Source organism: Lynx canadensis, chromosome A2, assembly GCF_007474595.2.
Source record: "Lynx canadensis isolate LIC74 chromosome A2, mLynCan4.pri.v2, whole genome shotgun sequence".
NCBI classification, from domain to species: Eukaryota; Metazoa; Chordata; class Mammalia; order Carnivora; family Felidae; genus Lynx; species Lynx canadensis.
The window spans coordinates 23,929,578-23,951,309 of NC_044304.2; the positions used below are offsets into that span (position 1 = coordinate 23,929,578).

At 40.4% G+C, this 21,732-nt stretch overlaps 1 protein-coding gene across 1 annotated transcript in view; it reads right to left on the reverse strand.

Moving 5' to 3' along the window:
* ERC2 (ELKS/RAB6-interacting/CAST family member 2) overlaps positions 1 to 21,732 on the reverse strand; it is a 937,319-nt gene that overhangs the window by 340,502 nt on the left and 575,085 nt on the right. Inside the window, exon 14 of the mRNA XM_032592316.1 lies at positions 20,852 to 21,012. Within this exon, the coding sequence (XP_032448207.1) occupies positions 20,852 to 21,012 (161 nt within the window). The remainder of the gene's footprint in view (positions 1 to 20,851; positions 21,013 to 21,732) is intronic.

Below are 21,732 nucleotides of genomic sequence, written 5' to 3' on the forward strand. Positions count from 1 at the left end.
CTCTCAAACCCTGAGTTCCTCCCTTCTTCCCCTCTTTCTTTTCTCCTTCCTCCTTTCCTTTCCTTTCTCCTTCCCTTCCCTTCCCTTTCCTTCCTCCCTTCTTCTCCCCCTTCTTCCTTTTCTTCTTTCCTCCCTGCCCCCTATTCAAGTTTCTTCCTCCTTTCTTTCCTAAGTTCCTTCCTTCCTAACTACCATCTCCCTTATTACCTCTTAATTTCCTCTCTTAATTCTCCTCCTAACTGAAGTGTAAGCTCACTGAAAACATCCTTTGTAGGTCTTGGTTGTCTAAACAACCCTTTAGCAGTCACACTGCCCCCCACCAACCTCAGAACAGGGACTGGCATTAAGTGTTTTAGGGCTTAATTTGAATAGTCAAATCCTATCCATGAGTTCCAAACCAAACTATAAGGATTCCCTTCTTTACAGTGTGCAAGCACCGTTCCATCCATATTCAATTTTGAAAAAAAAAAAAAGCAACCACATTTATTTTATCATAACTGAACAAAAAGCATTACTCCATGTAAATGAAAAAAACATCAAGAGAAAAAATAATAACTGTGTAATCAAGACTATGTAAAATGCATGCATGGGAAAACAGACTAGGAAAAAAGAATTCAAAATGACAAGTCCTTTTCTTGGGTAAATGCTTTCTTCTTTCTGCTAGTCAGCATTTGCTATAATATACACATTTAATTTCCATTTTATAAAAAAGAGGTAAGTCTCTTTTGAAATAATATTTATTCTTGATTTTTCAGACACGAAAGGGATGTAACATCACTGCTATGAGTCATTTGAAAATGTTATACAAGAGAAAGTATTTTTATAATTACAAAGTCCTATACAAATATGACTTACTACTCTTTTTTATGAATATACTTTATTGTCAAATTGGCTACTATGTTGAATAATAACAATTAATTAACACCATCCAACTCATTAAACTATTAAAATATCTAGCACTCATAGAATTTCTGATCATTTAGCACAGATACTTTTCTATATTCATTTGGCCCTGCCTCCTTCCTGCCTTACTGATCATGTGTGCAATTCCACATATTAAAGATTAATTTAATGGCTCCTTAACCTTTAAGTAAAGTAACCTTTACACCTGTAGGACTTATCAGGGAGGGTATGAGTTGTGTGTGGGGGCTATGCACACATACATGTGCACTGTCAAGCCCTGCATCTCCAACTGGAAGGCTTTGCTCCTGCAGGTGGGGCAAGTTGGCTATAATATAACCTGTGCCTAAGATGCAGGAACATCTGCTGGATTCCTGTAATCAGTTTGTTGGCTGGATTTAAGAACCCTGGAGCCTGTAGTTGATCTGTTCTGCCCTGGGTGCCACTGAGGCCCAAGGGAATGATGCTAAGAGAGCTTCAGGAAACAAGGGCATAATTCAGTCAGCTTACAAAAAAAAGAAAAAAAAGCAGTCCTTGGCAACAGAAGCCTTCCCTCCTTCCCTCCCAGATGATTTTGGAGAGCCCTTGTTCTGTGTACTTTGACGTCAGAGGCCAAGGCTTTCCTGGTCTTCCACTGGCTTCTGCTCAATAAAAACACCATCCCATTCCATCATTTTGATCATTATTTCCTCAGTTAATAAAACTTAAAGAAAGCATGTTTTCAGAGATAGCTGCTAAGGGGTAGAGGCCCATTTTGGCTGAGGTCAGCCTTGGCAGAAGTCAACTTTTTTTTTCCCTAAGATTTTATGTTCTCTTGGTAAAATCATATTGTTTGAAAAATTAAAATAATAAAACATTAGCTGTGCAATGGAAAGTGGCTCAAATTTGCTGCCACAGATTTTTATGTATACACTTTTAGTTGCATTAAAAGCTAAACTCCAAGCTGGAGTTTTAAATATTGTCCAAGCTCAATATCTCCTTGAAAAATTCCAGACCAGTTCTGGGAGCTTCTTTCATTGTGTATCTTATTTTTAAAAATCCTTTCTTATTTTAAATATGTAAGTTGCTGCTAATACCATCATGAAGGAAAGGTAATGCTGAAGATTTCCTATCTAGTCACAGCTGACCCATGTGAATATAAACCACATAACAACACATTGTGGGCACGGCATCTCTAATGGTAGCTTGGAAAAAATGACTTGGGTTGGTAGCCAACGTGTAATAGCCACATGTCAAGAAGAAGGAGAAAATGGAGGGAAAGGGGCACTATAGACCTGCATGGAATGAAACTGCTTGTTTTGAGGCAAGGATAAGGTTAGGAGTCCAAGGATGTTGTGGTAGAAGATTAGCTATTATCACATCCTTGTGGGGGTGGTATTTTTGAACCCTTCCCCCATAAACATGCGCACTTTCAGCAGAATCTCCCAGAGATGTTTTGGGCTTTTAGCAGGACCCAATCTGTTCAACTATTGTTATTTTTATTGGCCATTTGAATATGGTATTTGATTTTGAGTCCCATATGAGACACTCTTCCTCTCCCTCTTATGTAGCTCTTAGGTCTCACTTGAACTGTTCCTCCCTCCTAGAAGCCAAATTCCCATGCTTCCTTCCAATCTGGATTAGATGTCCCAATATCCCAGGGCCTTCCTTATCAGAGCACTTACTCCTTCTTTTCATCTTCCTCATTAGTATATGAGCTCTCCTAGACAGGGACCTTGTCACCAGGGCTAGACTCAGTGCTCAACCCATAGATAATGTCCAGTGACTAACTGTGGAGGACACAGGTAAGGAACACACAGAATATCCAAAGGAGATGGGTTAGAATAGTGAGGGTCCTCTAAACCTGTCACAAAAAGTAGAAAAGAAAGAACTGGGTACTTTCAGATGGAGATGAAAAGATTCTGCAGGGTGAAGGGGACTAGAGAGAAGACAGGGCAGGAGAATAGCTTCAAATACTCAAAGATTATACAGATGGATTAAATGCCTACATGGCCTCAAAAAGCAAAATGTAAAAGAACCAAAGAGCAAGAGGATAAAATGATACAGAAAGTTATTATAGTAGAACAAAAGGCAAACATTTTACTACAGAGTTCTCTGAAAAGAGAATGAGTTTCCCAGAACACTCATGTAGATTAAGACTTACTAAGTAGCATAACTGTTTTATACGTATTAACTCATTTAATCATCAGAGAAACATCACAAGGAAGGCAATGTCAACTATACATTTGGTCAAGGTCATAGTGCAAGCAGCGTACATATAGGGCCAAGATTCAAACCCAGTCATCTGACCCTTCAAAGTCCAGATGCTCGGCCCTTGTGCTAATGCATTCATCATCACCATTGATCCCAGGAAGAGCCTAAAGGACCCCTTCCCAGAGAGGCTACAGAGGAGTTAGGGAGCACCACCATATGAGATAACAGGCTAGATGATATGAAACAGTTTGTTTCCATAACAACACTTAATTGTCACCACTTGGTCTTGCTTGGCTCCAAGCCAACCAAAATGTAATGGCCATAAAGTCTGTTCTCGTGTGGGACCCTAGCTTTCACATTTCCCCACCCTTTTGGGACACCTTTTCTCCCTACCTTCTACTGTGGCCAGTACTAGAATGCTGCCAAGACCTTGGCCCAGATTTTATGACTTCTTGAGTCATTCCCCTCTGGAGCCACCAGATTTGAATGCCAAGCCCAAGACAAAACTCTGGCTCAACCCAGTGTCGTCACATGGTTACCTAGTTGGGGGAGAGAAGGACACAGAGGATATTTGGATATGGAAGCCATCCCACTGCTCCCTCAAATCACCAATATTGGATATGTAATAGATATTCAAGTAATCAAAACATCAAGACTAAGCTGGGGGGACTAGGTCTGAGTCATGACTAGATGAGCATCTAGCACAGTGGGAAGTCCCTAGTTATTGGTCAAGAAATGATGGTTGTATAACCGTTGATGCTTGAACAACACAGAGGCTAAGGCACTAACTACCTGCACAGTTGAAAATCCATGTATAACTTCTGACTCCCCAAAAAGTTAGCTACTATTAGCCCACTGTTGACTGGAAGCCTTTCTGACAACATACACAGTCAATTAACACATATTTCCTGTTTTATGCATTATATGCTATATTCTCACAATAAAATAAGCTAGAGAAAAGGTTATTTAAAAAATCATGAGAAAATACATTTATAGTGCTTTACTGTATTTATATAAAAAAAGTGCATGCAATTCAAACCCACATTATTCAAGGGTCAACTATAATTAACAAACAAATACTCTAGAATAACCCTGCAGAGATTAAATTTTTGTCCCAATGATATAGGGGTTTCTGGGAGCAAGCAGATATGATCATTAGCAAAAACAGTGCAAGAAGCTGAGTGGTTATCTTCAGGTCTTGCCAGAGATTCAGGAGTTTAATCTCATTACAAAGAAAATTTTAATTTTCTTAATTTTAATTTTATTCTCTGTAGAAGCTTAATTTTAATTTCATTCTCTGTAGAAAAGCTGCTATTAATCAAGACCCAAGAACCCTTAGGTTTAATAGATGCGACTAATCACCAGTTCATGTTCACACTTTAAAATTTATTGTTTATTTCCTCAAAATCCTGGAGAGTTACCTTTCAGTAAAGAAGCTGAAAAGAGACACAACCAAGAAAAGGTTTTCCCTTCCAGTTATGTGTAGAAATGTCAATATGTGCTAAGAGATAACAAATACTCTATCTACTATGTCATTATGTCAGTCCTGGGAACACTAAGACTTAAGCAAAAGTCAGGGAGAACAGAGATGAAAATTGATTAAGGAATGTGTCAAGTGACGTAAATCCTTCTATTTCCCTGTATAATACCACTAAGTGGTCCATTTTGCTGTTTTATAGCAACATTAAAACAAATTAAAATCTAAGCTTCTCACATTTGGATCCAGGGAGTTTCAACTTTATGGGGAAAGGCCTCCATTAGAATTCTCCTCCACCTTAAAGTGTTTGTAATTTGGTGTCAAAATGTTTATCTGAAAAAAAAAGAATGTTTCTACTGAAATATTTATATCATATAAATGATATAATGTCTGGGATTTGCTTCAAAATAACCCATGGATAGGTGTGTGGAACTGCTAGATAGAAAGGAAAAAGGACTGTCAACGAGGTGAATAATTGCTGAAGTTGGGTAAAGGGTATATGGGGGTTCATTTTACTTTTGTATATAATTGATCTTAAAAAAATTTTAATAGTATTTTATCCAAGTGAATTGGGCCACCAATTTGGAAATACATGATTCTCATAGGAGTATTCCTCTCTGTTCCATGGAGGTGACACCTCCTTTTGAAAGAAGGGAGACTATCACTCATCATACCAAACTTACAGTCATATCTCATTTGAGTGCTTGTTCAAATATCTGCATGGATCCCACATTAAAGGCAGGGTTCTCAAGATAACTTATCTAAAAAATATGACTTAGTCGGGTATTTTCAACTGACCAAAATTGTTTTTAAAACTTTTTTAAGTTTATTTATTTATTTTTGAGAGAGAGAGAGGAGAGAGAGAGAGAGAGAGCGCAAGCGAGCACAAGTGGGAGAGGGGCAGAGAAGAGAGGAGGGAGACACAGAATCCAAAGTAGGCTCCAGGCTCTGTGCTGACACCAGAGAGTCAGATGCGGGGCTTGAACTCACAAACTGTGAGATCATGACCGAGCCAAAGTTGAACACTTAAACGACTGAGCCACCCAGGTGCCCCTGACCAAAATTCTTTAAAATTCTCTTCTCTGAATATAGGCACTTGATAAATTCACCCTTTCCAAATGAGAAGCTTATCTGAACTTCAATATCTTCTCCTGAAGACTTTTTAAGTAAATGAAAGTCTGCATAGGAAATCTTTGGAGGAGTTAGAAAGTAGTTGCTCTAGAACATAAGATTGCAGGCAATAATACCACACATGAGAGGAGATTACAGAGATATCATGTAAAATCAGTTCCACAGAACTTAAGAGCCTATGTCCCTGAAGAAAAGAAAATGGCTCTGAATGGTGACCCAAGTTTCTAGTCTACCCACTAAAGACTGTTAGATGAATAACATTATTGAATGTGGAAAGGACTCCTTTCTAAGCTTTCGGAATCTACCTGGTCTGTGGCCACCTGCTTTCCAGGTGAGAGAAGGCCTACATGCTGGACATGGACCAGTGTTACAATGCTACTGGTGCCACTACCACATTAGCTCAAGGTCCGTGGTATTCCAGGAAGGAGCAGAGCTCCTGGTCCAAGGTAAGAATTATCAATGTAATGCAGGCTAGGTCTAGACCAGGTCTTCTCAATCAGGGCTGGTTTTACCTTCTAAGGAACTTTTGGCAATATCTGGAGACATTTTTAATTGACAACTGGAGGGGGGGGGGGGATTGCTCCCGGCATCTAGTAGTCAAAGGCCAGGGATTTTACTAAAGAGAACAGTCCCCACAAGAAAGAATCATCCATTCCAATGTCAGTTGAGGACCCTCGGGCTAAAGCAGTAGTTACTACGATAACCCCTCACAGGCCCCGTGCATGAAGGGATGAAAGTGCCAGGGGAGCAGAACACAGAGCTGGCAGGAAGAAGGGAAGACGGGGCACCCATCTCCGCTACTCCCAGAGCCAATCTAACCCTAAATATGTAAATTCAGCACTCTGTGGGTCTCTTGAAATCTTTTACTCTCTTCTGTGGCTCCACTGCCAAAATCCTAAGACAAGCTCTCTTCCCCTGAAAGACGCACCAGCTTCCTAACTAGTATGCCCCACACCCAAATCTATCTGTGCAAAAGCCAGAGGCAGTAGGGTGGAACACAGAGACCAGTATGGTGTGGTGGTCAAGCATGTGCCCAGACTACCTGATAATCCTGAGAGGTTCAAATCTCACCTTTGTTATGTGACCTTGGTCTAGTTACTTAACCCCTCCCTATCGTCTGTTTCTTCACATGTAAAATGGGGAAGGTAAATGTAAAATCTTAGAGGGTCATTGTGAAGATGAAATAAGTTGACGTTTACAAGCTTTTTTAAAAGTTTCTGGCACATGGTAAGTACACCGTAATTGCTTTTTTATTATTTTCAAATCCTAATCCCATCATGCTGCTCCCCTTCAATGGATTCCTGTTCTTCCACAGGATAATATTGACAATCAGACCAAGGCCCTCAAGGTCCTGGGTGGTCTGGCCTCTGACACCCTTCCAGCCTTAACCAATCCTGCTACCCCACTTTGTCTGTGTGTTCCAGCTACATGGGCCTCCTATGAGCTAATGGAAGGCATGTTGTCCCTTCTGTCACAGGGCCTTTGCAGGGGCAGTCCCTTCCTCTTGGAATGTGTTCCCTCACCTGACCCTACTTAGCAGCCCCACCTCTTCACCTAATGAACTCCCACTCACCCAGCACATCATGGCTCACAAACACATCATCAGGGGACTCTTCTACTTTCAGGATACTCTCATTACTCCACAAACCTTTCCTTTGGTGCACATTTATCCTAGCAATCATTTGGCACTCAGATTTCTAATCCTGGGATGGATATCAAATTATTCATTCTCTCAATAAATAACTCTGACTTCCTGAATGATCTGTTTTACAATGAGTGAATAAGTCAATGACTGAACAAATTCCGCAGTCAATAAGGAGTGTTTAGCTTATACTTGAGGCTAGAGTGTTACCTGTGCAGCAGTTGCTGCTCAAAGCTGGATGCCTTTAGCTTTATGGAAACCCCAAAGGCTATGAGCTTGGTAGGCTGAAAGGTGGCTACCTGTGGCCTGGAGTACAGACTTTTACTCTGGCCAGGAAGCCCTAGAATGCTCTCTTTCCTCCTATCTCCAGAAGCTCTTTTTCCTCAGTCAAGCCAACATCCCCAAGCCTGAAGAACAGGGAAGAATTGTTTTCCCTTGTGTGTGACAGGAGCAGGAGACTGTTTTCACTACTCCTAAGGCTGAGGCTGACTCTGGGAACATCAGCCCCACATCTTTCTGGGGTCAGGGCAGCAGCAGTCATTCATGTTGAAGGGTCATTTGGAAGCCAAGTGTTTTTAGAAAAACCACAGAATGGCAGTTTTGTTTCAGTGTTTTGACTTAAGCATCAAGCAATCTGCTTCTTTTTCCAAAATTACTTAATATGGGAAATGTAAACATTTTCTAACAGCCCTTTCTCAAATCATCCTAACAAATCTTGCACATGTGAACATGGCACCGTGGGCTTCCCTACTGTACCAGTCTGGGTCTGGCTGGAGATAGAATTCGCCACAGATGGGTCCAATGAGAAGACTTCAATGAAGGATGATGGAAGAGACATGGACAGGGTGAATAAAACAAACGAGATACGGAGAGGCACCCAGAAAAGCAATAGTGAGCAGCCATTTCAGTACCTTGCGCTGAGGAGCAAAAGGAAACAAGAGTTAATCCCAGTGCAGCAGGAGGCATGGATAGGGCACTGCTGAGAGGGAGCCGTAGTCATGGAGAGAAGTTGCTACCTCCAGAGGCATGGCCACAAAGCAGCACAGGAACGGGAGGCAACTCTCTAGCTTTTTTCTCCTCCTACCCTTCCATTTCCTACCGTGCTTCCTGTTGGCCTTGAACCCAACCAGGAGTCAGCCAGCAAAGGAGCCCTAGATATACACCCCATGGAGGGCAGCTTCCCAGGGCACAGCCTCCCCTCCCAAAGAATGGCACTGGTGAGGGCAGGGGAAGGGAGAGGGTAGCACCGGGGTGGCTCTAGTCAGTTAAGCAGCCGACTTCGGCTGAGGTCATGATCTCACAGTTTGTGGGTTCGAGTCCCACGTGGGGCTCTGTGTGCTGACAGCTCAGAACCTGGAGCCTGCTTTGGATTCTGTCTCCTTCTCTCTCTGCCTCTCCCCCACTTTGCACTCTCTCTCTCTGTGTCTCAAGAAGAAATAAATGTTTAAAAAAAAAACTTAAAAAAGAAAAACAAAGAACGGCAGGGGGTAGGAAAGAGCAGAGGGTAACCACTGGGCCTACCCAATCCCATGTTGCCTTAGAATAAAGCCTTAGCTGGTGAAGTCTTAGAAATGTATCGAAAGGAAGTTTTCCAAGAAAACTTCCAGAGAAAGAGCCAGGAGGAGAAAGAAGCTCCAAGCTCAGGACTGATGAAGTGAACACACAAACACCAATTTCAAAACAGAACAGAAAGACAGCAATTTAACTTTTATCATAACTGCATGCTGGCACTAGCTGCATGCACTCTGCAAATCTCTTCAAGTAAGCAAAGTGTAGGGTATGAGTAATAACAGATTCTCAAACTTGGCCACAGACTCCTGCAGGTTCGAATTAAGATCCCAGGGATATTGGCTTAACCCAAAGATCAAGTCAAACACTGCATTTCAATTTTCACAATCCGTTGGTTCCCAAATTCCGTGACTGGAAAACAAAAGACCTTGGCCATACTTGATTGGCGGCTTGGCTTCAGGCTATAGTTCTCAATTGTTTTGCTGCTGGTGAACTGAGTGGTCTCCTCTCAACATCTCATTATCCAGGCAAGATTGCCAGAGCCAGGCCCTTCTCTCCCTCAAACATGTGTACATGCATGTATACACACACACACACACACACACACACACACACACACACACACTCCTTCCCAGGTGCTTGGTCTGCCTCCTGCCCAACAGTCAAAATTAGAGTCTAGCAAGACAAACATTATGCTGAGAAAATCCAGAAATATTTTGAACCCCAGTTTTTTGTAGGGAACCAGAACAGGGGTAGGAAGAGAGGGGAAAGGAAGAAGAAGAGAGAGGATGGTGGTAAGAAGTAAAGAAGGAAGAGAGAAAGGAAAAGAAAGAGGAGGCTGAGTGGAAGAAAAGGCAGGAGTAGCCAAGGAAAGGGAAAGGAGGAAGAGGCAGTGAGCAGGAGGCAAAGTATAACTTTCATCAGCATGCATTCATTCCTTCAACAAACTTTTATTAAATGTTTTCCAGGGCTCTAGATCATTCAAAACCTTGCCCTATAGCCCTATACATATTCACTGAGAATATGCCTTGCCCTATAGCCCTATACATATTCACTGAGTTGGAGCCTCTGTGATATCCTCTTCCAGTGAGGATAAGTATCTTGATATTTACCTGTTCACCCTCTATATCTTCAGGGTTGAGGCTTCTCCCGATCATATCTGGAGTATATTTTACCTATGCAAAGAAGATAGTCCAGGAAGGCAGAAAACCTTCTAAGTTGGGATTTGTCCCAAGTCCTGCCCTTTGAAATTCTGGCAGGAGGCTGGCATCTGGGCAACAGTCTGTTTTCCATTGATGCCTCCAGCCTCTGCTCTGGTATATGTTCTTATACCTTAGCAGTGTCCTCATTTTTCTTCTATCCTTTTTGCTTTAAACAAACATTGAAAGAAGTGGTTCCTAGGAAAGACCTAGGTACCCAGAGGGATGTAGTGAAGGAAGGAAAAAATGGAAGGGAGAAACAAAGGTGGAGAGAGAGGCATCAATTTATAGAGCTGGCTAGAGGACTATTCCATTGAGAACTATCCAAATTCATACCCTTAATTATTTTTTATTTTTTTATTATTAATATTTTAATTAATTGGGCTGTATCAAAATTAAAATTGAATGTATCAAATCTTTTTTTTAATATGAAATTTATTGTCAAATTGGTTTCCATACACAATGGAATACTACGTGGCAATGAGAAAGAATGAAATATGGCCTTTTGTAGCAACGTGGATGGAACTGGAGGGTCTTATGCTAAGTGAAATAAGTCATACCCTTAATTATAGTTGGGCAAACTGAGGACCAGAAAGACCCACAGATTAAAGGATGATGAAATAACAGAGCTAGAGAGGATCACATGGTCTGTTGACCAGTAGACATGGACGGATCAGGTCTTTTGTATCTTAGTGAGGATTTATATTTCATAGGGACCACAGTCTCCTGGGAATTCAGATCTGAGACCTATGCCAATTCCACTCCATTCCTCCATGGTGAGCTTGTCTCTAGTCCCAAGAAAGCAAGTCAAAGTCATTTACACAAAATGGGAAACCCCCAGTCCACCAAACCTTTTGGGCCAAGAACATGATCCTGATGGGGAAAACATATCCTACGTGAGTCCCCTTTGAAATAAGTCAAATTAAATCAGAGAGAGACCCTACAAAGCTTTTCTCTCTTCCCAAACTTAAACACCAGTTTTTAAAGAGGGAGGCTAGTTATGGGTTTCTTAATGTCCACTACTGGAGTTTGGAGTTGGATCATTCTTTAACGTTGGAGAGGCTGTCCTGTGCACTCTAGGATGTTTAGAGCATCCCTGGTCTCTACTCACTAGATGCCAGGAACAACTCCCTCTAGTTGTGACAACCAAAAATGTCTCCAGACTTTGCCAAACAAAGAGAGCACATCAACCCCATAGTGAAACCACTGTTTAAAGAATCACAAACTATTAATGTGTTCATCTGAGTCCAAACCCTGTTCACAGTTGGAGAGACTGGGTCAGGCTGCCTCAACTCACTCAGCTGTAAGTGGCAGATTCAGGCTGTGAACTCAAGTCCAAGAGCCCTGCTCACTGGACCAGAGAATTCTTGTTTCAGGACTTGAGTATGACCTTGGGTGTACTGTCTGGCTCCTGGTTCTCTTTGTGTGATGCAGCTGCCCCACCATTGCCTCCTGAGGCTAACCCTGGCAGCATTCCCCATCCCCCCAAACCGACAGCATTAGATGAAGCATTAGATCACTTAAAAAAATTCCTCCAACAGGATGTTGCTCTTGGATTGGGAGAAGGACCACAACTGTCCCCTTTGACTTGCCGTGCTTTATGAGGTTGGAAGGCCTGTACATTCTCTTTCTCCATCTTAATGGTTGACCTTCTCAAGCCCCCATGGAGCTCCTGTGAGGTTGGAGACAACATGAAGTATAGTGGCTGGAATTATTTAAGCTCCACAATTCACAAGCATTTAGATTATTTAACTGCTCATTATGATTATTAAGCTGAAAGATTATACTGCTTTAGCTCAGAAAATGTTTGTATTTCCATTAAAAACCACCAGGCCAAGGGCCCTTTTGACTGACATTTTGCACTATTAAAACTATACGTACAGTGTATATTTTGGAGAGAAGACAGTATGTCCCTTATTTTGTTTTAAGATAAGGAAGCTGACTTCAAAGTCCTCTTCTAAGTAGCTCTCTCCTTGCCCCCCTCCCTCCCAGCATCACCCTAACCTGCTGTCCCTACTCCCCTAGAGAGGCAAGTTGGAAGAAGCACCTATCTGCCCACTGCCTTCTACTATTTAATCAAAACTAGTCCTGCCATTCCCACACTTAAAATTCTCACAATGACATCTGAGTTCTTCATTCAGAGACAGTGTGCTCAATGGTTACGATCATGGACTATACTATTAAACAGACTTACCTTTGAGTTGCAGGCATCTGGGCCTCAGTTTCTGCATCTACATAGGGATAATAATGCTCACCAGCTCACAGGAGGTCGCAGAAATGTGGCCCTGCCTGACATGTAATAAACACTTAAGAAAAGTTCACTGGTAATAGTAATTTCATCACCCAAGTCTTGACTGCACTGAATATATATATGCCTGGAACAGTTTAATTCTCTGAAGGCATGTGAATCAGAGATAGTACATTCCTCAAGGCAGGGAGAGTGAAGGGCTCTTGATTCTACCTGACATGCAATGTAACCAGGGATTCTTTCCCTATAATGCTTTGTGAAACATGCTTCTGTGTGGCTAGTACATTTACATCTAAAGAGTATATGAAAGGGACACCTGGGTGGCTCAGTCGATTGAGCACCCGACTTCGGCTCAGGTCATGATCTCACAGCTCATGAGTTCTAGCCCCGCGTTGGGCTCTGTGCTGACAGGTCAGAGCCTGGAGCCTGCTTCGGATTCTGTGTCTTCCCCTCTCTCTGCCTCTCCCCTGCTCACACTCTATCTCTCTCTCTCTCAAAACAAATAAACATTAAATAAAAAATTATTAAAGCGTATTACGAAAAATAACACAGTGTACAAAAATCTGGAAAAATTCTATTGTGGCCCTATTAGAGAAGGCTGTGTCCTAAACCAAGCAGTCATTTTTTGGCTTTTGGCAAGTTTCTACATTTAAACAAAGCTCCTCAAGGGAAGAACAAAGAAGATTTTGGCATCTCCTAAATATTACCCATGTTCAGGTCATTTATTTAATGAAGTTATGGATAGAATTCCCATTGGAAGGGCTGTGATCACCCTGCTGCCCCCTCCCTGGAGATGGAAATTCCTTTCATAACACCCAGAACAGGTATTTTTTGCTCCCACAGGAATTTCAGACATACCTTGGGAGCTACCTCAAAAGCTGCAGAGTTCCTACCACTGCAAAGTTCTACAAAGCACTGAAGGAAGGTCTTCCGCCTCTTAAATTCTACACCCCAGCTCCAGCACAATCTTCTAAGGCACATAAATCAAGCCTACTTCTTTTATTATATGTCACCTCTTTAATAGCTGAAGGAAGCATCTGCTTCTTGGCCTTCTCTAGACCTAACACCCTTCACTCATCAACTGTCCCAGCTATGACAAGATTTGTCAGGTATTCCTGAACTGGTTACTCATATGTCTCCCCCATAGTTTACCACCATTGGTACCCAGAAATAAACTCATATAATACTAGACATGCATCCATATGACTAAATGTCTGCTAGACAATTTCTTTTAATGTTTTTTGGGGTTGTTTTTGGGTTTTTTTATTTTTTATTTTTGAGACAGAGAGAGACAGAGCATGAGCAGGGGAGGGGGCAGAGAGAGAGAGGGAGACACAGAATCTGAAGCAAGCTCCAGGCTCCAAGCTGTCAGCACAGAGCCCGATGCAGGGCTCGAAACCACAGATTGTGAGATCATGACCTGAGCTGAAGTCAGACACTTGACCGACTGAGCCATCCAGGCGCCCCTCTGTTAGACAATTTCTAAAGGTGTAATTGCAACACTGTTTGTATATGCTTAGTGAGATAACATACAAATTGACATATTTTTTTCATACTTTATTTTGGCAAAGACTGCTAATTGCTGCCAATTTATTTCCTTCCTCCATTGGTACTAGCTTCCCTGAATGTTAACTGGACATAGAACCACCCAGCTGAAGGCTTCATTTCTGGCTTGCCTTGTAGCCAAGTGTGACCATGTGATTTCAGCGCTGGCCACCTGACTGCTGCCTCTGCACTAGTTCTTGCACCTACTTAGAATGTACACAATGGAGGGATTTGTGTCCTCTGTTCACTTAGAACAATGCTTAGATCGCTGCCTAAGGCACAGGAGAGTCCTTGTACATAGTGGATGCTTACTGAATAAACTGGTAATGACTGAGGTGTCATTGGATAGTATGTGCGCCTTAAAGGGCAGGGGGGGTTCGTTTCTCCTTTCTGCTAACTTGAATGTGGATGGGGTGGTTGGAGCTGGGATAAAAATCTTGCATCCGGGGTGGAAGCCATACGCTGAGAATGGCAAAGCATCAAGATGGAAGGAGTGGAAGTCCCCAGAGACTACACAGCTACTTGTATGAGCTTCTGGAATGTGAGATTTTCTGTTCCTTGCATTTAAAGTTAATTAGACCATTCTACTATTCTAAAGTTATTGTCTTTGTAGTTAAGTTTTACTACCCTCTATAAGCTTTGTGTACAGCAAGTCTTTTCTCTTCCACTAAAGACTCTAAGCCACCAACTTCAGGGTTACAAGAGAAACAGAAATCATGAGTGATAAGCCATTATGCATTTATGTGACTGCCTGCAGCTCAAATCACAATCAATGTTGGATGACATTTCCATGGATGACAATCATGACATTTATTTCCCCTCTGTGTCTACCACCTGTCCTCAATCATTGCAGGTAACCTAGAAAGCTATGACAAGCTTCATTGGTGTTCTGCCTGGCTCAATTTACTTTTCAAACTGAGCAGGTGGTAAATACAAACAACCAGACAAACTGGGACATTCTACAACATGTTACCATAGTATTTAATATTTTTTAAAGGGGACATGTCAAAGTTTTTCTAAACAAACTACTGGATAGAGAAAAGATGGCATTGTAGCCAAAACAAAAAAAAACATTGTTGACAGCATAAGGCTAACTGGAATCTGAAGATAGGATCAATGTATAAAAACTATGTTTAACTAACATATTGATATGCAACATAACATTATACACACACATCCATATATACATACACACATACATATATGACCTTTACTGCTTAAAAATCACTTTCTCATAATGTATAATTTCATTCAATCCCCCTAACATCTCCGTAAGATATTGTAACTGAGTTTATCAATTTTAAGTAACGGATGCCTTCAAAACTCCTCTCCCAGGCTTCATTTATCCTGTCCAAATTGCCAGGCACTTAGGATTCCTCCCTAAAGAAATGTGATTTGTCTTTTCTCATGCTGACATGAAGTAAAGAATAAATTGATTTTTATCATTTTCTGCACCCTGCCTCTCCTTTGAAGGGTACTTACCTAATGAGTGGCTCTCTCAAAAGGGATCCCAGATCAAAGAGGCCAACAGGATAATGCCTTGGAATAAGCTGCTGCCTTACCTCACAGTAAATTTCCTAAAATAGCTCAATGTATACAAAGGCTTTCGGGGCTATCTAGAGAAGATATCTAAAATGCAACAATACCCAGTAAATTAAGATGGATCTTACAATATCATCAGATGAGTTTAAAATGTAGAAGTTTCCCTAAAATCTTTTCATGACATAAGCACCAGAAATCACCACAGGAAGTCTAAAATACACACTTCAAATCATGCAACTATTAACCAGCTCTCAAAACCCTTATTCATTCAGTATTTAACATTAAATGCAACATATCAGTCAGCCTGCCTGTCTACCTATTAAATTACAATGCTAGTTGGAATAGCCTGAGCAAGCACACACAGATAGATTTTATGTACGTATCTCATGGCCTTCAATTCCTTTTAGCTACAGATATCAAATTCACCTGTCACAAATTAAATAATTGAGCTTTGGTTACTGAAATGTAAGCTTATTAACCAGCATTAATAAAACCAAACATATAGAATGATGTTCTTAATACTATTTTAATAAAATTCCTTTTAAATAGGAGTAAACTGAACAAAGATGAAACATTAGGAAATGTTTTAGCAAGAGGTTTTAGATATTTTTTAAGTAAAAGAATAATCTTACACACAAGGGAAAGGGAATATTGTGTTCTTCTATTAAGATACAGTGTTGGGGACTGTTAGTTCCTTCCAGTATGGGAATAATGACTGGCAGTTAGAATAGTAACCAATAAAAAGCAAACTAAATGGGGAAGCGTTGGAGGTGGGGGGAAAGAATCATACATGAAATATAGTCAAAGTCTCTCCTCTGACCTTGGTTCCTAAAAGGGTTCTCAGGCTACAGGAAGGTACACTGCATTTTCTATGTCCATCTTTACCCCAAAGAGCTATGAGGGTCCTTACCTTTGGAAATAGCTTTCTAAGGATATCCCAAATTTCTTACAGAAGAAACTACTTTATTCATGTATTTATTCATTTATTTGCTTATTTATGAGTTTGTTCATCTCCTTCATTCATTTCACTAAAATGTAAGCTTCATCAGGTAAAACATTTTTCTGTTTGTTCACCTAGAATAGTACCTGCCACATAGTAGGTGCTCAATGAATATTTATGAATTTTTGAGCTAATTCATCCTTTCATCCTCAAAAGTTGATGAAATGCCTACCACATGACAGGTTCTAGATATCCAATATGAAAAAGAAATTCCACTATAAATAGAATAAAACCAACTGATGAGAATCTTCAAATTAGAGGAATCAAGCAATGTTTTCTCATTCTAAATTTTGGTCTGAATTTAAACTAGGAAGATAATCCCCTGCCCTGCCCAAGAAGAATGGGAGGGAAAAAATGTAGACCAGTATGGCACATGTCCCAAAATTATATAACACAAAACAAAACCCTGTTTAAAAATGAAACAGCTGGGTGTAGCTATCAAAAGGTAGGGATCTTTGCAATGATAGAACAGTTCTATATCTTGACTGTGACAGTGACTACACAAATTTATATCCATGTTGAAATTGCATATAACTAGATACACACACACACGAGTGCATGTAAAACCAGAGAAATCTTAATAAAGTTGGTAAATTGTATTTCCTGGTGTGATATTGTGCTATAATTATGCAAGATGTTACCACTGAGGAAAATGATTTCTTATAACAGCATGCGAATCTACAATTACTTAAAAATAGGTTAACAAAACAAAAGAGCAGAATACTTATCAAAACATTCTTTATGGGGTTCCTGGGTGGCTCAGTTGGTTGAGCGTCAGACTTTGGTTCAGGTCATGATCTCGCAGCTCATGAGTTCAAGCCCCACATCGGGCTCTGTGCTGACAGCTCAGAGCCTGGAGCCTGCTTTGGACTCTGTGTCTCCCTGTCTTTCTGACCCTCCCCCACTTGCACTCTGTCTCTCAAAAATGAATAAACATTAAAAAAAATTAAAAACAAAACAAAACAAAACGTTCTTTATATTTACAAAACATTGGAACCAAGGTAAATGTCCAATAAAGAAGTGAACCTATGTGACAATATATTAATTAAAAATAATACAATTCTATGTGACACAGAGGCTGTTCACCACTCAGTAATCAAAAGAAGCAGGATTTACAAAATATGAGATTACAATTGAATTCTGTTAAAAAGTAAAGATACACCAAATGCCACAGCGTCTGTCTCCGCATGGTAGGATCATGGGTGATTTTGTTTTTTATTTTGTCTTCATATTTCTTTATTTTTCTTTTCTAAAATGAATCCTACTACCAGAAGAAATATCTAAAATGCTGTCTCTGCTATGTATGGGGCTTAGGTGAATTCTGTGTAGCTCTGAACAAAAACCAAACCAAGTGGGAAGATTCCATGGAAAGCCATTTCAGTTCCATATAAGAACCAGTGAGGTACCTACATGTGCTCATGGCTTCCAATGAAAATGGTGTTCACCAGGGACTGGTGAATGCCCTATTAGTGATTATGTGGAAGGAGTCTGGTTTATGCACACTGGGAGGTTGGACCCAGCTGCTTTCCAATTTTAAAACTCTGTGCCATTTGATTTTACAACGAATTTAACAGACACCACCTTTCATTTCAAAAGCCCCTTTTATGTTTCAAAGCACTTTCACATATGCTGGTTTATATTCCTTTCAGTACTTTTTTTAAAAAAATCCTGTCTGCACAACAATTCTATAGAGTAGGCAAAGCAGTTATTATCACCTCTATGTTACTGAAGACAAAACTGAGGTAACCAGAGAGTGATCTCACAATGTTATGGATGAGCTAATAGAGCTCATCTCCTTTCTCTTGACTCACAGCCCTACCTCTCTGTCCTCTAACACCACATAGCCTCTCTCTTCCCAACCAGGGTTTGGAAATGGTTATACTTCACCTAAAGTTGTTTACATGATGCCTGCCAGTTGAAAGAAAACCAACAATGCTTGACACAGAGTGACAGTAAGTACTGATAGGGATATACCCAACTTTTTGTTTCCACTAACTTACATTGACTCAGTTAATGTCAAATAACCAACATGTCACCTCAGCTTAAAAAGTCAAGATTGGTCAAACCAGTTGGTTGCCTTGAATAGCCCAGGAGGCTCATGAATCTAGTTGGGGTTGTTGGTCAATATAACTACCCTGTACCTGTGTCCCTACAGTCCCGGGACAGAGCCCATAAGTGGGGCTTCTGGGCCAGTTAAATAGTGAATAGGGTCCATATTGGACTTAATGAAGCAGGGCTTTGTTACTTTTACCAAAGGAATTAACAGAGGAATTCTGTATTTATTTTGCAGTGGCAGAAGATTAAGCACTTGAGCAATAATGTGGCAATTCACCAAAAGAGGTCTTAGTTAGGTGCTATCTGAAATCATGAAATTAAGTGGGAAAACATACACATGGAAAAGGTTTATATGTTTAAGAAAAATAAATCCAAATTTTAGATAAATGATACTCTTCACAAAGTATACTAAACAAATGACATATTTTCATTGGCTGATAGCGTCATTTATACACATATATCATTTTCCATGTGCCAAGCCCTCCTGAGTGCCTCTCCTCTCAACCACTCCATGAAAGTCATTATGGGAGGAAACAGAAGGGTCAGCAATGTTAAGGTAATTTCCCCTAAACCATACAGCCGCCAAGTGGAAGCTACAGGATTCCAACCTAGGTCTGATGATTGCCAAACCAAGATGCTTCACCATTATTTGTTCTCTGGAAACGTTGAAAGTATAAGTCCTTTTTATAAACAGGAAGTAATGGAAGTCTCCTTCAAAAGGCATAATAAATCACTCCAGGAGATACAGAGTTAATCTGAGAATAGCTGGAGAACAATGAGAGAATCTAGGCTGAACTTTATACATCACAACATACAAGGAGGCAGAAAGTGGGACTGGTGAATGGAAAAGAATAAAGGCTGATGGTATCAATGTACTGTTATTGTTAATAAATTATTGATCAAGCCAGTAATGTCACAGATGTTTAAAATACTTTTCTTCTTAGCTATGTAAAATCCACTTTTCACCTTTAATCTATTCACTCATTCAATAAACAATTACTGAGCATTTACCATATGCTAGGAACTGTTCTAGGCAGTATGATAACCACAGTGACTCAAACTGATGAAAGTTCCAGGCTTGGTGGAATTCACATAAGCTCCATGAGAAAATAAGATAGTAGAAAGGGAACCTGAGGTAGAAGATTTTGGTTTTAATCCTGGCCAGATGGCCTTAAGCAAATTACTTGAAATCTCGCTAAATATCAGTTCCCTTACTTCTAAACTGAGGATAATAATATCTATTTTTATTACATATTACTTTATTAGGAAAAAGGCGAGTTTATACAGGAAAAAAACTACTTATTCTTTGGTCTTGGAGAAACTGAGGTAGTTGACAAGGAATAAAAGTTTTGTCCTCATTATTAAACCCTTCAAAATATTTCATTCCATATTTTCCATGATCTAAGCTTTCTGTGTTTAATGTTAACCATGTGTAAGACTTGTGGGGTCAGGATAAGGTCATGCTTCTATACCTAGCCACCAATTTCAAAGTCTATGTTACAGGCTTAAGATGCCATAATTATGTATGTTTCCCTTACTGTGGAAGGAAGTTAAATTTAAATTATATCTTAGTGATCATTTCATCTTAACCTATAGAGAGATGCTGCTTCTTGCCTACTTCTTTAGGAAAAGATCCAGAGCAAGTGATTATTTCTAAAACCTTTGAGTAATTTTCTTTCCTCTGTTCTTCCATGGTGATATTATTTCATTGTAAGAATGAAATAAGAGCTAGGTAGAGATGGGTGTGTCATAGGCCCACAGGAAGGATCACTGCCCAGCAGGAGGCCACACTTTATTGATTAAATCAAAGAAAGATTGGTTTCAGTCTCCCCCTACTCCTTACCTACCCTACCCTCGGGTGAGGAGGAGGAAGTAGCAGGGGGATTTCCAAGTGTGTTTTTATCAGCCCAGCAAATCAGAGTCCTTGCTTTCTAAACAAAGAGGTGCCAACCTTGAGACTCTATGAAAGCCAACACAAGCTATGCATTGTACACATGTGAAAAGAATATAATTAGCAAAGTTATAGTCACAATTAGGAAATACCTCCTCAGAAAGGTTTCCAATTAACTTTGAGCAGCACTCAAATTACTATTGTGCTTAACGAGGCCTCTGTCTCTTAGCCAGCTCAAACCTTTGAGACAAATCTAAGAATAACAGCGCAGTCCACAAAACACAGACACACAAAATTTAATGCTGGACTTTTTTTGAATAACAAATATGAAGAATGTGCAAATTGGGACATGGAAGCTATATTGAAAGAATAAGAAGCATGGTTACAGAAATGAATAGTCAAGTGTTGGCTAAATTATTCTTTCTTCAAGCTCTCTCTTCGTCTTCTCTAGCCTTCCCTTCCCCATCCCGAAAGAAAAGTTAGGGAAGAGAATGTAGGAAAACAAAAATGGGTACTCACTTCATCTCCAGGATCTCCTCCAGTTGTTTTCTCCTTTCTATTCGGAGGTTAGCCAAATGGGCTTCTTTTTCAGCCAGGGACTGCTGTGTGGAGGCTAGGCGTGCCTTGGTGGCATCTAGTTCCTGTCTGGTCTTCTCCAATGCATTCATCAGTTCCTCTATCTGAAAGGTACAGGGAACATGGTGCATTATTTCTCCTTCATTCAAGCACAAGGCCTTGTTTGCAAGTCTGTATTCTGACAACACACCCAAAGGAATCATAGCCATTCTTGAACAGGTACTGTAACTTAGAGCCCATTCTTTCTTTGTCACTGGTTGAAAATAAATGTTTCAAACACAAGAAATATGCAAATTTCTCCAAGGTCCTCTTTCAATTGGATTGTCCAATAACCTTTATAGAAACTATTTAATATATTTATTAGAAGTAGAAGGTAACTGGCTTGACCCACTTTCAACCTGTGTTTGGCAAAAGTCTCAGATACTGCCTCACAGTTGGCGGAAGGCAACACTCAAAATGCATTTGCCCAGCACAATATACTTTTGTGTGTAGGCCCCAGAGTATTCTGACAGGAAGTTAATCTACGTGTTTCAGATTCATTCATGTTTTAACCTATCAAAACCTTGTTTGGCAAAAGCGATTTGATGTCCAAGGGGCCTCAGGAGCCCCCTCTCACCTCACATCCCTGCCTCACTTTCAGGAAGCAAGGTTTGGCCAAAGGTAAACAGAATTCCAGCCACAAAAGGTTCAAGTTTGATTTGCCCCTGAAGTTTGAGAGGGTTCTAAACTTGAAATAAATGACATGTAACTTTTATAGGGTGCTAATACACCATAGAAATAAGCCAGACTATCAAATATCCAGGATTTTTAGCCAGGTCCCAAAA